This window comes from Schistocerca gregaria, chromosome 5, assembly GCF_023897955.1.
Source record: "Schistocerca gregaria isolate iqSchGreg1 chromosome 5, iqSchGreg1.2, whole genome shotgun sequence".
In the NCBI taxonomy this organism is placed as follows: domain Eukaryota; kingdom Metazoa; phylum Arthropoda; class Insecta; order Orthoptera; family Acrididae; genus Schistocerca; species Schistocerca gregaria.
This window is the reverse complement of record NC_064924.1, coordinates 10,195,015-10,212,639: the sequence shown is the minus strand read 5'-3', so window position 1 is coordinate 10,212,639 and position 17,625 is coordinate 10,195,015. Positions and strand designations below refer to the sequence as shown.

The following is a 17,625-nucleotide window of genomic DNA, read 5'->3' as shown; positions in this document are numbered from 1 at the left end:
AGCCAATTTTCACATTTTTTACTCGCCATCAGAAAGTCCATCTAAACAAGATCGCTATCAGGACTAATGATTCCGCTTTCTTATTGCAATGCTCCTAACTTTAGAAATATTAAGGTTGACTTTAGTAAGGAATTTAAATGATAATGCCAAACTGGAATAATTTTACAAGTTTCTATTACAAAGACTATCTCTCTCTATTAATTACTTTGCTAGTCAAATATTAAATAAAATCAGTCATACAACTTTAAAGAGAGGTTAATACTGGAGTGGGGCAGAGTTATAATCTATCCGCAGTTTTGTAGTACATTAAACAACTAGTAGAGGAAGCCAAAGAAGGATCTGGAGATGAAATGAAAGTTAGGGGAGAAGGAGGAAAAATTTTGAGGTTTGCCGATGACATTGTAATTCTGTCAGAGACAATTGAATGGAATGGATAGTGTATTGAAAAGAGATTGTAAGAGAAACATCAGTCAAACTAAAATGAGAGAAATGGAATGTAGTTGAGTGAAATGAGGTGAAGCTGAGGGAATTAGATTATGGAATGAGACAGTAAAAGCTGTAGACGGGTTTACCTATTTGGGCTACAAAATAACTGATGATGAACGTAGTAGAGGGTACACGAAACTAAGAGTTGCTATAGCACAGAAGCTCAGAAACACTTCTGATAAAAGAGAAATTCGTTACATTGAAAATGATTTAAATGTAGGCTTAAAAGAACGTGAAACTAGACGATGAGAAGTTCAGAGAGGACGAGGTGGTACAGAAGAATGTTGAAGCTAAAATGGGTACATCACATACGTAAGAGGAGGTATTGACTAGAAATGACGAGAAATGAAATTTTTGGCACAAGCTAATAAAAGAGATCGGTTGAAATGACATATCTGAGGGCGGTTCAAATGGATGTACGTTGTGGTGGGTAAGGAAAGGTGTGGAGGTCTGCACAGCGTAGACTAGCGTGGAGAGTTTGTATCAGACTTGTGCCGGGACACAAGACCGCAGTAAAGCAACATACAGCCGAAGGAATGTGTTGTTGTGGGGGTCGTGACCAGTGCGGGGGGAAATTCCCCCAGTAACGAGCAGGCGTGGCGCGGCGAGGCGGCGGTAAACAAGGGGCCGGGCAGACGACGAACCAGCAGGCCCGGCGAACGCCCCGACCACAGTTTACGAAAACGGTCGCAGAAAGGTGGAAAGGACAGGCGACCATGAGCCAAACGGTTATTTCGCGGTACCAATTATCGCGGTTACGGCTATTTTTATATACCAGTTACTATTAGCACTCGTATTTTTAGTACCGAATTTCTCTGACAAGCTTGCAATTAACTTTGAGCGTCTACGAAACGCGAGCAGCTAGATGTCCTTCAGCTTGTATACTCGTTAACTCAGAATAATTTCTCTCCACTGTGTTTCTTATGACTGAATCTTTTGTCGCTTTATGTCTGCACGGTTTAGTCTCTTAAAGTAGCCAACTGACACTGCCTCCTTGCGCCAGCACATTTTGAAACTTTTTTCTTACTTATTATTTTTAATTTTTTTGTTTTATTGTGCTCCTATAGTTAAATCTGCGAAACGTACGACGTATTTAAGTTTTTTAATTTGATATGGCGTGAAAGTGTGCAGTTCCAGGCTAAAGGCTACTCAAGTGGTTCAAATGGCCCTGAGCACTATTTGACTTAACTTCTAAGGTCATCAGCCCCAAGAACATAGAACTACTTAACATAACTAATCTAAATGTTGTGTTGGCAGAAGAGCCAACACCGTGTTACTAGAGGAGGCCGAAATGCACGCGTTTTAGCTCACGTAGGCTGGCGTGAGGAGGGAAGGACTATACTGACGTGAGGTCTGGAACATGACAAGGAATTAGAATTCAGAAAGCGGACGTAAATAGTTTGATCCTTAACTTTAATCCATTAATGATGAACGTCGCTCTTGACGGTACATGATTCACAATATCAACAGTAACTGAATAAGGCGCCTTGCTAGGTCGTAGCAAATGATGAAGCTGAAGGCTATGCTAAACTATCATCTCGGCAAATGAAAACGTATGTAGGCAGTGAACCATCGCTAGCAGAGTCGGCTGTACAACTGGGGCGAGTGCTAGGGAGTCTAGACTAGACCTGTCGTGTGGCGGCGCTAGGTCTGCAATCACTGATAGTGGCGACACGCGGGTCAGACGTATAGTAACGGACCGCGGCCGATTTAAAGGCTACCACCTAGCAAGTGTCGTGTCTGGCAGTGACACCACACTAAGGACATCACACATATCCATGCCCGAGGCAGGATTCGAACCTGCGACCGTAGCGGTCGCGCGGTTCCAGACTGTAGCGCCTAGAACCGGCTGAAGGCTACTGTACACAGGTTAATGGCAACTATATATGCAGCGGCTTGTGGATGACGTTAAGAGCAATAACAATGCAGTTATTTGTAAATTCTGTGGACCTCTGACGGTCGTCGGCTATTTTAGTCGAAATACGAGAACACTTGTTTCTGTCCAGTCTGGAAATATCGGCGTGTGCTGCGACCTGCTGGAGTGCGGAACAAAGTTATCAACTTCCAGGTCAGCTGTACTGGTAGACTGCAACTCCCAGAGAAAAAGCACTCTGAGTGAAAAGTAAATGCCACAGAAAAATAACTTACAGGTATACTCCTCTGCTGACGTGTTACTTCCGTAGTCGCACGAGGTCACTGTACGTAGGTAGATACCTCGATAAACAGATTGCGCGCAAATAGAGTATAAGTATTTATGGAGTGTGCATTCGGACGGGCAGAACGAGAATTCTGTCCGAAACATGTCTTGCAGCTCGTGATTTGAGGACGGTGCATCTAATCCTGTTTAGCGCTTAACGTATTTTGAGTGTTATTACTTCACTGCTATAGAGAATTCTTCTTTAGAAGTACCGTGAAACTTTATATACGCGTTTTACAGACATCGTATCACGTTGATACCAGTAAGTGAAGTCAGTTTAAACATGTGAACTGCAATGATACTAGGCTTTTCTGCCACACTGTCGTGGCTCAGATTTCAATTTATTTACGTTTTTTCGGTAACGGGATAAGAACTGACAGCCAACAAAAATTTTTTACGTTTTCTGTTGCACTTACTCATATTGTCGAATCTCTGTTCTAATTGACTACAATGACAATGTAGACGGCGCCGAAGTGTCACGAAGAAACAACTCGTCTGGAATTGTGAGAGTTTTACAGCGGATACGGGGAACGATTTGCGAGACCAGCTTGTTTATTATTATTTTCAGTTTTTGTTTATACACCCTTCTGCTTTTGACACACAAATACAACCATACACTACGCACAAAAAATACAAGGTCAGTGCTCGAAGTTTGGAGTTATAAAAGAAGATAAACCCAACATTTTTTTAGATTTTATATTGGTGTCGAATTTGTTCTAATTAATTACTTTAGAACGACACTGTACAGGAAACTGTCTCATGCAGAAATACTTGGGAACACAGAGCAAGGGTTTGAGAACCTGTATGAATTGGAGAAAATTAATCCGACTGCCGTTTACAAATTTCATATGCATTTGAACATACGAGTAGCGACAATACGTGCACACTGACTGGCAGTTTCCTCATGCAGTTTATCTAGCACGTGTGTCATAAACACTTGTCCATAAAATGGCACACATTATCCGTACAGTACAAGAGTATAATACCGTGTCTCGACTTTTTCCAACATATAAATTGCCTCATACAAATATGAAATTTACAATTAGGCGTTTGTCGTACATTCCTGCGAGTACTAACTGGTCCTCCTTCCACATACGTCTCTTTACATCCATACAAACAACAAATATTGCATCATATCTGTTACTTAAACTCAAACGTGCCGAAACGTATATAAAACAAGACGAATATGTGTAATATTCAAGTTTCGCTATTAAAGAAAATTGCAGACAAGTAGCGTCGTCCCAAAATCACGTCACTAGCCCTGTTTCATGTTACGAACATACGCTGTACGCTGTACTCACCCCCATAGATATACATACTCAATGGGCGTGAAGTCTGGCAGTTACTTCCAGAGTCTATAGAATACCTTACAGATGGTCCCTCTATCTGCTCTGTCATTTAGTAGTTGTCAGACCTCAGATGATGCGAAAGCTCAGTACGTACGTCGGTAAACAGATGCCGCCACGCACTATTGGCCGTTTTTAAAATAACTTCTAGTATCACGTAAGCGGTTATTACGGTAACAGATGTTTCTTAAGCCGGTTATTTCTGTCAGTTAAGTTATTTTTTGCCGCCTCTACAAGGGAAACGGCAGAGCGCAACTTGTGACTGAGCGCACTGGGCAGAGAATAGGTGTGTCCATAACACTGACGCTTTGCTTGCATTCGCCTTAAAGGACCTACGGCAACTATTGAAGACAGAGATCCGGATAAACAGGCAGGGATTCTTGCCGTCTACCGTCCTCCAGAATACGACTGCAGAGTCTTAAACTCTGAGCGACATTGGTCGGTAACGCCAGAAGAGGCAAATCATAAACCAGGAGGACAGAAATTTGTATCATATGTCAGCTGGAAGAAAGGCCGCAAGGGAAAAGCAGGACGAGGGCACACGTAGGACAGAGTGTTATTACACTTATATATTGCCACAGCTGTGCTGAGAAAGACCCAGACCTCCAAGTGCTAACACAAAGCACTGAAGCTCAAATCGTTATACACAGAGGCGCCAAAGAAACTGGTATAGGCATGCCTGATCAAATACTGAAATATATAAACAGGCGCTGCGGTCGGCAAACCCAATATAAGACAAGTGTCTGGCCCACTTGTTAGATCTGTCACTGCTGCTACAATGGCAGGTTATCAGGACTTAAGTGAGTTTGAACGTGGTGTTACAGTCGTCGCACGAGCAATGGGACACAGCATCTCCGAGGTAGCGATGAAGTGGGGATTTTCCCGTACGACCATATCACGAGTGTTCCTTGAATGTCAGGAATCCGATAAAACATTAAATCTCCGGCATCGCTGCGGCCGGAAAAAGGTCCTGCGAGGACGGGATCAACGACGACTGAGGAGAATCGTTCAACGTGACAGAAGTGCAACCCCTTGGCAAATTGCCACAGATTTCAATGCTGGGCCATCAACGAGTGTCAGGAAACGAACAATTCAACGAAACATTATCGATATGGGCTTCCGCAGCCGAAGAGCCACTCGTGTAGCCTTGATGACAAAGCTTTACTCCTCACTTGGGCCAGTCAACACCGGCATTGGACTGTTGATGACTGGAAACACGTTTCCTGGACGGACGAGTCTCGTTTCAAATTGTATAAAGCGGATGGCACGGAGACAACCTCACGAATCCGTGGACGCTGCATGTCAGCAATGGATGATCAAGCTGATGGAGGCTCTCTAATGGTGTGGGGCGTGTGCAGTTGGTTGGAGTGGTATGGGACCCCTGACACGTCTAGATACGACACTGACACGTACATAAGCATCCTGTGATTACCTGCATTCATTCATATCCACTGTGCATGTCGACGGACCTGGGCAATTCCAACGGGACAACGCGACACCGCACATTCAGAATTGCTACAGAGTTGCTGCAGAAACACTCTCCTGAGTTTAAACACTTCCGCTCGTCACCAAATTTCCCAGCCACGAACATTATTGAGCATATTTAGGATGCCTTGCAACGGCTGTTCAGAAGAGATCTCCACCTCTTACGGATTTATGGACAGTACTGCAGGATTCATGGTGTCAGTTCCCTTCAGCACTACTTCAGACGTTAGTCCAGTCCCGCCATGTCGTCTTGCGGCACTTCTGCGTGCTTGCGGGGATCCTGCACGGTATTAGGCAGGTGTACCAGTTTCTTTGGCTCTTAGTGCAAACACTAAGAGCTGGCTAAAGCCCGCTATAAACTGCGCCGAAATTATCACAAAGGATCCAATCGCGCTCAAAAAGGCTAGATTAAATACATTTCGTGGTGATGTGGTTGTTTGTAGTAGAAGTAGTTAATCTTGTAGCGAAATGGAAGTGGATAGATCCTGTGAGTTAGTATTGGTAGATGTTGCACCTGACAACCGCAATAAACTAATAATTGGTTGCTTTTACCGGCCTCCAAATCAGATGACACAGTTGCTCAACAATTCAAACAAAACTTGCGTCTCAATGCAAATAGGTAAAGGAGCAGCCTCCAACCTTATGACGGGTACAGCAACTAGCGGCCGTAAGATGGCTGTAATGAGACTGACTTCCACAACATCCAAATCCACCAAAAGTAAAAGCAAAGTATATGTAAACAAGCAGAAAAAAATTCCCTTGTCGCCTTCCTAAGAGATAGTCTCGACTCCATCCACGCTATCTATGTAAGTGTGGACCAGATATACTTTACATCCAAAGAAATAGTATAACGGCATTTGAAAGATTGATAACGAATAAATTTTTTAAAAAAAATGTAGTATTAATCCCCGATGGTGCACAAGACAGGTCAGAATATTAAAGTAGAACTAACAAAAAAGCATGCTAAATTTAAAACAACACAAAATCTCCAAGACTGGCGATGTTTTACTGAAGCTCGAAACTGAGCTCGGACTTCAATGCTAGATGCTTTCAGTAGCTTCCACAACGATATTCAGACTCGAAATCTGACAGAAAATCGACAGATTCTCTTCGCATGTGAACTACACTAGTGGCAAGACACAGTCAATATGTTCACTTCGTTTCACAATGCCACTAAAAAGGAGTTAGTATACACTTTTTCTGGAAATATCCTCACCAAAGAAGATGACATAAATATTCTAGAATTCGAATCAAGAATAGCTGCCGACATGAGTAAGTTACGCACAGATCTGCTCAGTGCATCAAAGCAGCGTAAGTTACTTTATGATGATAATGATTAAACTCGTCCGGTGCACATTATATACGAGCTAGATTCATTGCAATAACCCTACAATTAGCTGTCATCCACAACCACTGGCTCGACGAAAGACCCCTACCTAAAAACTGGAATTTTGCACAGGTCACACGAATACTCAAGGAACGAGATAGGGGTAATCCGCTGAATTACAGACCCTTACCACTGAAGTCGATTTGTAGTAGAATTTTTCAGTTGTGGCACAAGTTCTGTGATTTCCTCTCAGGAAGGACACAGCTGGTAGATTGAAAGATGTCGAGTGAAACATAAGTGATATCTGGCGTTGCGCAAGGCAGTGCTCTGGACCCTCTGCTCTTCCTATTCCATACAAACGATTTAGGAGACATTCTGAGCAGGCCGCTTACGTTAACTGGAGATGATGCAGTCGTTTACCGGCTGGTAAAGTCATCAATCCTACACGAAACCCAACTGGAAAATGATTCAAGCAAGACATCTGTATGGCGGAAAAAGTGGAAATTGACCCTAAGGAATAAAACCTGTGAGATCATGAACAGTAATACTAAAGGGGATATGGTAAATTTCTATCACACGTTAAATCACGCAGACGTTCAACTAAATGCTTTGGGATCATAATTACGAACATCTTAAATTGGAAAGATCACACAGATAGTGTTGTTGGTATGGCAAACCAAAGACTGTAGTTTATTGGCGGAACTCTTAGAAAATGCAACAGGTCCACCACATAGATTCCTCCCACTAGGCTTCTCCGCTCTCTTCTGGAGTATTGCTGTGCGGTGTGGAATCCGCATCAGATACGGTTAACGGAGGATACCGAAAAAGTTCCAAGAAGGAAAACTGGTTTTATATTATCGCGAAACAGGGGCTTGAGTGTCAGGCACATAGTGTCAGAGTGGGGCGAAGGTCATTAAAATAAAGACATTTTTCGTAGTCGCAATATTTTTCCACGAAATCTGTATCGTCAACTTTCTCCCCCGAATCCGGAAATATTTTGTTGACAATGTAAAAATTACTTCCCCTTTTTCATAGCACTGCAAACACGTAATATTTAAAAAAATCTGTTGCGGGACAAGAATCCGCCCCAAGTAGATAATAACTTTCATTGATTGAATGATTTTAATTGACGCATGGAAAAATATTTACGCGGTAAGACAAACATTTACCTGCCTTTGTTAATCCAGGAACAGACACACTTCGACTGGTACCGTGGAAGAATTTCACCATGCGACTCGTGAACTGATATCCCAGCAACCTACGTATGTTGTTTCTATTTTTCGCAGAAATTTTATTCTGCAATTATGCTGTCGTCTGCACGTGGTGTCTTTTTTGTGAATTTTCATCACTATTCTGTCCTCTTTTTTCGGTGATATTTATGAGCTGTCGCCGAATGCCATCGCAATGCGAGGAAGCCAGCCGCGTTGGCGGGCAGGTGCGGCTGCCCCTGGCCTCGCTCGCTGACGCTCGCTGCACTGGACGCACGATCCGATGGCGCTCCGTGGTCTTGGACGCAGCGCTACACGCGGGAGTAATCTCTGTCCACTAGTGAACGTTTCTTAAATTCTTTCGCACGCCAGCTCAGGAAGGGGACGTGAGCAACAAAGTCGTAAGATTCATCCCAGCCGGCCAGAGTGGCCGTGCGGTTCTAGGCGCTACAGTCTGGAGCCGAGCGACCGCTATCCGTATAGAATTAATTGATAACAATGTACGCAAAGTATACAAAGGTGAAAATTAAACATAATGGAAATTAGCTAAATGTGGTGGTAGGAAAACCCATATTCACGGAAGTACAGTCTTAACAACACAAAATCAAATAGAAACAACGCAGGCATAGGTACAATAATGAATAAGAAAATAGCAATGCGGGTTCAAAATGGTTCAAATGGCTCTGAGAACTATGGGACTTAACATCTGAGGTCATCAGTCCCCTACAGCTTAGAACTACTTGAACCTAAGTAACCTAAGGACATCACACACATCCATGCCCGGAGCAGGATTCGAACTTGCGATCGTAGAACTCTAGCAGTTCCGGACTGAAGCGCCTAGAACCGCTGGGCGACCGCGGCCGGCGGAATGCCGGTAAACTGCTATAAACAGAACAGTAAACGGATCGTTCTAGGCAAGTTAACGTAAGACGACGAACCATCACAGCTGAACAAGTGTTCTTACAAACTCCAAGGCTGATTAACAAAGTAAGAAAAAAGTATACGAAGAGATAAAGAAATTATTCGGTAGGCTACGGAACAGAAAAGTTTCATTGTGATGGGAGACTGGCATTCAGTAATAGGCAAAATAAGAGATAATAATTTCAGAAGGCACAATTCAATGATTGATAATACTTTGGTTAAGAATCGTGAAAGAACACTGCAAACGTGGAAGAGGTCTGGAGGCAGCGGCCAGCGCTGTTGGCTGGAATACACTGGTAATCTCAAGGTAGTGGGGATCGAATGTAGAGAGCGGAAGGTCACCTATAACTTGAACACACATGAGGCGGGAGCTATAACAGCCGAACGACAGGAAAGGGAAGTAATACCTGAGAAGAGGTTGGAATATGGTAGCAGCGAATCGCTGATATTGTTGAATTTCAACAGTGAATGATCAGGAAGAGAAACCAAGAACAGATTTGAAAAGCGAATTAACATTTAGAGGGAAGAAAAAAAACTTAGACATTTTCCTTAGATGGAAAAGAACAGATAACTTGAGTGCAACGGATGGTATCTTGAAAGCAGATCATAAAACGAACATCAACAAAAGTAAAAGAAGGGTATAATCGAAGTAAATCAGGCAATCCGGAGGGAATTGGTTTAGCAAAATGATGCACTAAATGTTGTAGATGACTCTTCGTATTTTGGCAGGGAAATCACTGAGGAAGATCAAAGAAGGGAGCATACAAAAAGGGATCTGCAGTATCAAGGAAAGCTTCGCTGAAAAAGAGTAATTTTTCAACATCTGTCACACGTCTTTTGTGGAAGTATTTGTATGAAACTGAAACGTGGTCGGAGAGGAGAATAAAAGGAGTGTATGGCTCAAATCGACTAAAAAAAGTGTTGGTTTGATCGCGAGGCATGAAGCAATGGCTAATTTGGTACTGAAGGCGAGTATGAGCGGTGAAAATGTAGCGGATGACCGTGACTTCGCTACAGTACGTAGAGTTGACTTGTACTGGTTGTGCACAAATGAGGAAGCTTGCACAGGACAGAACAGCGTGGGGAGTCTCCGGGACAAAAGACCAAAGCACCGGAACAACAACAACAACAACAACAACAAAACTGTCAAATATGTTAACGAAGACAATTTTGCAAGTGAACAACAATAAAGGTATACACTTAGAAAACGAGATTTGAAATATGTGCACAATGAAAACGCAGAAGACTGAAAATAAGTAAAGGTGTACAGAGATTCGTTGAAGGGAAAATTTACGTAAAGCAGAATTCGTGTGACGTCGCTGGCCACGGCCTACCACACGGCATAACTTCAGCCAGCTGTACGGGAAGGATTTTCCTCCGCTGCGCACTGCGGGTCCTCTCAGCGTAGCCACGCGGCAGCCGTCTCCGAGTGCAGGCGAGTGAGCGCGCCCGCCGCTGCCAGTGAACATTTCGTTCCCCGCCAGGATTCGAACCGGCTTAGCTCGGAGCCGAACGCCAGGGCACAGACGTGCGGCGGTGACCCCGGCTGCGGGGACCGATCGTGTACGTGACTGGAACTGGAGAGTCCGTTTGAACCGCAAGGGAGTTTCTCGCAAGGTGAAGGAACTCGCACGGGAGACGCTGGTGTGAGCGAGACGACGTGGTTCCGCCGAAAGGACGGCGGGCAGATGCGGAGGAGCGGGAGTGGTGTCTTGTTGGAGGAGGAGCGCGGACCAGACCCAGCGGGGAGAGGGCCCCTCTCAGCAGCACGCCCGCCCTGTGGCGCTGCCGAGCACCCTCCACTACGCACTGCACGGAGCACGCACGCAGTCGTCGAACTGTTCGTTGGCACGATTGGCGGTTATTCTTCATCAACTGTTTACACTCCACTGGTACTGGTGTACAACTTCTCGAATAAAATGGGTTTAGCGGTCCTTAATAAAAGGTAATTCGTGGTTTTAATGGCCGGGCAAACAACTACGGCTCAACGTAGAGATGTCACGAAGTGACTACACTACAATGTCGCAGCAAACTGCGTTGTTATTCATATCACGTACACTAGCAGTTGTGACGTGCTAATTGGGGACTGAGCACCACATCCTATTCAATGTCTTCTCCGTCCATATTGGACTCAATGTCTGAGAAAAATTCGCGTGCCCGTGTGTATTATTTGATGGCGTGAGAGTACCATATTAATTGCACATGTATTTTGGAAAAGCTTCATTGTGGCAGTTTTAGGTATATTGAGATAAAACCGATTTCTCCCGTGAGGAATGACATGCATGCTTTTTGTGGGTCCACCCTGATGCAAACGCTTTATTACCCGCAACTAGTTGGTGGCCATAATTTTGCTACGATAAGAGAAAGTTCGTTTTAACGTTTTCCCCCTTATTTCCTTCGGTTGTGACAACGTGGGTATCAGTTAGCATTATTTCAATTCACTGTTGAATTCAACCGATTTTTATATTACGAAACTGCGAATCCAGTACAGTGATGAGGTGTTGAGGCGGCCGTTAGGAGAACGTACCTGTGGGGCGTCGCTAGACTCTATCGATAGAAAGGGCAGACGCTACATCGAAGCCGTCGTCTTCCACAGAGGAGATTTCTACCGAGTGAGCCTGTTTTCTGACACTCAGGCCGTGCTATGACGCCATGTCTCCGTGCGTAGCGTACCGTCTGCTTGCGCGGCAGACGTACTCACAGGTCGTAATGGTGTATTTAGTTAATGTGCGCGCGTAAACTTGTTCACAAAAATTCTGTAATTATATTTCGTTACGCGATAGTTGCTGCATTTTCCTTAGTCTGAGTGAAGTCGTTTAGCTCTAGTCGATGCTAAAAAAATGCGTTCTAAAATTAACAAGCTGCGCCTTTTTAGTCTCTGAGAATGTCTCTCACACAACCTGAAGAATCGTTGGAGACGAAACGTACCTCGGACCACGGCCAAAAAACCAGTGCCACGAAAGATACAGTTACCGTCCGTAATACGTACTCTCAATACTCGGCGAGCCTGCGTTCCAGTAAGAGGCAGCTAACGAATAACTTCCTGTCGTACAGGAAACTAACGTGACTGAAAATTCAGTGTACTACGTCACACGGAAGATTATCCAGATAGTTCCCTATTCCAACAGGGAGACAGCGCGGTCACGCGTTATAGCCGGCATTACTTCCTGTCCGTTCCCGAACCTCGTTACTGTACGACGGACGCAGATACGTCGGTGGCTGTCGGATGACGGAATAAACGCTCGTAATCCGAAGATATGTGCAGACCGTGTTCTCGCTGATCATTTGAAGGTGGAAATGAAAACTGAGCTATCAGATCTGCCTCTGAGGGAGTTACTAAACCGGAGACGGTCACGTAAATTGAGAATGATATTCCCGAGCCTAGGAACTCGGGCAACTGGAGAGAATTAATTTCTGAATCACGTTATAGAGGCATTAAAGAGCCCTTTTCGAAGTAAACACAAAGTTTCCGTACTGCGCATTAAGAGCGTATTACCGATGACACGCAAGGAAACGTGTATCATTTACACCTGCCTGAAGTTAAATTTAGGTGAAATGGGAACGTCAGCTGTGCAACTCGATGAGTGCGATTTAGTTTTTCAGCAGATCGCGAACTAAAGGTGAGAAGTATAATGTTATTTTGATTAGTCGGAGAAATAACTCAGAGGCGACGTGGCGACGGTGGCAGAGTGCAGCGGAGGAATGGGGCCCGGGGCAGCGCCGTGCCCGCGGCCAGCAGAGAGGTCCGGGCAGCGTCCGATCACTAGCCGAGGCCGCGAGTCCGTAAACATCGTGCAAGTGTTGAGGGCTAACAATTATAAACGATAGGAAATGGGAGGATCGCGTTAAGTCAGTGTCAGCGAGGACGATTGCTTGGAAGGGTGCACCCCTGAAGGAAACACGCGAAACGCGATTCTACGATCACTTCTAGACTAATGTTCCACTGTTTGTAGTAGTCGTGGAGCAGGCACGACAAAATGCATTTAACGAATACGTACGTGCACTGCTGGTCGGTATAGCCCACACGAAAGTGTAACGCATAAGCGCGAGGGAGAAGGTGACTTAAGTTGTCGCTAGACCGCGTCGTTTAGAGTACGAGACTGTGCCTTCCGAGAAGAACACTTTGGCGTCACAGTCGTACGTTTCACGCGGAGCTGGCAGGCGAGTACACAGACGGTCGTTACGGAGGCCGAGGCCGGTTGGTAGCTCACCTGTCGCAGGCGGGCGGCAGAGCCTCCGGGTCGTCCTCGGGGTCGAGCAGCTGCTGTTCCCAGCTGGCGGTCTTCTGCCCGTGCGGCGCGTGGGCGGCGGGGGCGGCGGCGGCGAAGGCGGCTGCGGCGAGCAGAACGAGCAGCGCGGGCGCCATGGCGGCAGTGGGGCGGCGGCGCCGCGGTCGGCGCTCATATAGCCGCAGCCGCAGCCGCAGCCGGTGACGTCGGCGCCGGAGCCGGAGCCGGAGCCGGAGCCGGAGCAGGGCCCGCTGCCGCCGAAGCCGCCTCCGAGCCGCGCCGCCGCCTCTCTGCCTGCGCGTCACCTGCGGTTATCTCCAAAGGAAAACCTGCTAACGCACAAACACCTTCCGACAACGTCACACCTCTCCATTTTTCTGCTGCATCTTTAATACGGAGCAACTCTGCACGTCAGTCTGTCCTCTACTGTCCTCCTCATCTCTTCTGAAGTACTGCACCGCGCATCAGTTTCCATCTGTTTACCGCATTCCTCACAAGCTCTCACAAGCTCTCGCCTCTATTGCCAACTTGACCCTCTCTCCATGCCTCACACTGTGTCATGTCAACTGAGTCCTTCTTTTAGCCGAGTTATGCCATACATTTCTTCTTTAACCAGTTCCATGTTCGTCAGTTACATGATTTACCCATCTAATCTTCACCATTCTGCTTCTTGTACGAACTGCTTATCGTCCATGTTCCACTTCCATTTTATGCTATAGTTCAAAGAAATACCTCCAGGAAACAATTCCCAACACTTTCGTTGCTAACAAATTCGTCTTTTTCACAATTGACATTGCCAGTCTCAAGTTTGTATATCCTCTGCTTCCGCCATCATCAATTACTTTACTGCTCAAATACTAAAAACTGCCCCGACTGTCTCATTTCCTAGGACAACTCCTGTTCCATTGATTGATTTCGTTGCTGTACACGCTGCTAACCTCTTCAAATGCTGTCCATTCCTTTCTGCTTCTCTTTAATGTCCTTGTTGCCTGCATCAGAATTACAATGCCATTAGTAAACCTTCGAGAGTTATTTTTTCTCCCTGAATATCACTTTCCTTTCAAAATTTGACCTCCGTTTCCTTCACACCCTCCCAGCTATTGCCCATCTTTCGTATCCTTCGACTTGAGGCTTCTGTCATTTCGTATATTTCATCCTTGCTACCCTCAGATTTTGAAAAGTGTATGACATTCTAAAAATGCTCTCTTTACCTACAAATGCTGTAAATCAAGGATACTTTTTAAACCTATCTTGTAGCATAAATCGTAGGGCCTGTATTGCCACAAGTGTTCCCACATTTCACCAAAGCCACAACTCATCTTACCCAATGTCTTCTACTAGTGTTTGCATTCTTTTGTAAATAATTCGTATCAGCATTACTCAACAATGAGTTATTAAGAGATGTTTCGGGATTATTCACATTTGTCAGGTTCTGCCTCTTTTGAAATTGCGATTATTATGTAGTACGTGAAGTCTGTGGGTTACATTTATGCTTTGCATACCAAGTGGAACGCTTTAGCCACGGCTCGTTATCCCAAGGATCTCAATAATTCTGGGGGAAGCTGCCGTGCTTCAATTTACATCACTCAGTGTAGATTCCAATTCTATTTGCAGTATCATACTTCCGATATCATTTCTTATTTATTTATTTACTATACCATGGGAGCAAATTAAGGAGAAGTCTCCATGGTCATGGAACGAGTAAATACATGAAATTATAACATGATAGTAGAAACAGATAAAATGAAATATAAGAAACATATAAGAAACATATTTCGATTTACTTCGTCTTGTCTGTCTACAATAATGCGTTCCAGTTAACTGTACAGGCCCTCTATATATGCTTTCGATCGTCCACCTTTCCTTTATTTCCTTAGCACTGGATTCCCATATGAGCTCTTTCAATTCACGCCGCTGCTTCCTTCTTCTACATTCTCTTCAATTTTTCTTACAGGCAGCATCTATCTTTACCGTAGTCATGTATGTCTCCACAGCTTTCACATTTTTAAGTGTACGTGTTCCTGCTTTCTCCGTTTCATATTCTACTGGACTCTTGTGGTTTTACCGATTTGATCCTTTGCACTGCCTTCACTATTTCACCTCTGAAAGCTACACATTCATCTTCCACTCTACGGTTTTCCCTTCTTTCAGTCAATCGTTGCCTAATTCTCTCTTTGAAACTCTCAAGAAACCTCTATTTATTTTAGTGTATATACGTCCCATCTTCTTAACTTCATACATCTGCCGCTTGAAATGTCTTACAGTTAAAATCTGGTTCCGAACTCCATATTACAATTTTATAACCAACGTAAAATCTTCCAGTGTCTCCAGGTCTCTTCCGTGCACACAACCTTCTTTCATGATGGTCGAGACAAGTGACTCCAATGATTACATTATGCTCCTTAAAAAATTCTTTCTCTTTTGTTTCTTTCCACCAGTCCCTCTACTCTCTTCTTCCTTCTTTTCCTTTTCCTGGTGCCAAATATCACATCCGCATAACAATTTAACTTTCTCCTCCCGTAACAATCTGAATATTTTCCTTTATCTCTTCAACATTTCTTTAATCTCGTCATTTGGCACGTAAACATTTGCTACTGTGGTGGGTGCTGACTGTGTTTCTGTCTTGGGTACGATAATGTCTTCAGTGTACTATTCATTGTAGATTACCCGCATGCCTAGTTTCTTATTGATTATTTGACCCACCCTGCATTAGCGTGATCTGATATTGCGTTGCAAATTTAGCGTTCACCGGACAAGAAGTCCCTTTCTCACCCACCACTGTACTGCTCTAATTCCCACTGTTTCTAACTTCCATATATCCTTTTCTCTTTTTAAAATGTCTACGCTATGCAGGGTCCTGAACTTTCACGCTCCAGCGTGTAGAATGCCAGTTTAGTTTTCCTGACGACGACATCCTGGTGAGGAGACGCGCGTGGGAGACTACAATGCCTCTGTAATACTTTACCCAGCATTTAATTTCTTCTTTTTCCTAGTACTCAAAACAAATGACATGCTTGGAACTAGAGTAGCATAAGGCACTTTGGCCAACAGTCCTGTAGTCTACGAAGTACTCCATGTCTTCCATGTGAGAATATTAGCATCAGGAAAAGCTTCAAGGCCACCATAAGCTGCTTGATTGCCCCACACAACAGCAAGTGTGAGCCAAGTACTACCTCCGAACAATGCCTGTACATCACAGGTAAAATTCAGATGCAGTCCACGAAACACATTGGGCCTCCAATTAACTGCTGCTTATTAAATTGACCAGCAAGGTCAATATGAATAGCCTTCAAGCTGCGATACACAGGTACACTGCGCCGAGAGTCGAGTTTCATGTTCCCGGAAAATACTGTAGTTTTTCCTGTTGTTAGCAGTCGGCTGGAGCACCAACATAGCAAGAGCATGTTTTCTGGTGTTAAAAGGCCAGACAAGTCTGTTATCCAGACTTTTGCACCCGCAACTGCTGGAAAGGCCGCTGCCCCTCTTCATGAATCATCGGTGTGTGTCTGTCATCGAGGAACGAAAGGCACCCACTGCGCGTAGGTCGATGGTGTAGTGGAGTTGAGAAGTTGTCTGGGGTGATGCGCAGAGAGCGAAACATTATCTACAACTTGTGTCAGAAATCATACTGCACACATAGGAAAAAAGAAAATAAGCTTAGAATTTAATGCCAACATCATTAGTGAGGATCACAAGCCTAAATCGTAGCGGATGGGGGCGGTTATTTCGATAGCCGTCCTTCTGAATGCGACTGCAGTACCACTCAGCACACTGCACCACCTTGCCGGGTCAGAGACCGGCGTCTGAGGACTTAAATACTTTCTGGATCGTTAGACGCCGTGTCGTCTTATGTCCTCGAAATTTCTGCAGAGACTGTGATCTGAGAAGGATTTCCTCGCGTTTCATAGGGCGACAAATGGTCAAGGGCCTTCATTGGCCTATAGTGTTCCTGGCACTCTTTTTCCACGGGAACGCCAGGAGAGAGTTTTCCGTCACTCTGCCGTTGGCTCTCTGTTGTGGGACATCGTAGCTGACTCTGGCTCTGGACGTTGCCTCGGTAACTACTGGTTCACTCCGGTGGTTCATTTGGACCGAAAGTGGAGAGTTTGTATTGAGTGTTGTTTCAGTCTATGAGTTCAGAGCGCCCAGCGCGACGGGCGGTTTGGTTACTTCCAAATAAATGATTTCCTTAGTTTGTCGACTGACGAGTGACGTTTATAATAGTGAATCTTTGTGCGCACCGTTCCACGTGACTGCTGTTTACAGTGCCAAGCGCATACCGTTAACTTCTTTGAATGTCTGGTTAATACCTGCTTCTCACAGCAGGGTCGATGCAATTATTCCTGCAACATCTGTGAATGCAGATTCGAGCTTGACCACTGGAAACAATACTTTTCGTTTCGTTTCCCCAGTATCCTGAGGTCCA

The 17,625-nt window shown here is 44.8% G+C and overlaps 1 protein-coding gene across 2 annotated transcripts in view; it reads right to left on the bottom strand.

Moving 5' to 3' along the window:
* Positions 1–13,500, bottom strand: part of LOC126273150 (trehalase-like) — a 260,073-nt gene extending 246,573 nt beyond the window's left edge. Inside the window, exon 1 of one of the 2 annotated variants that reach the window (XM_049976602.1) lies at positions 13,182–13,500. In XM_049976602.1, the coding sequence (XP_049832559.1) occupies positions 13,182–13,336 (155 nt within the window). In that variant the 5' untranslated portion in view covers positions 13,337–13,500. The remainder of the gene's footprint in view (positions 1–13,181) is intronic. The other variant, XM_049976603.1, reaches the window with a different exon arrangement.
* Positions 13,501–17,625: the final 4,125 nt, after the last annotated feature.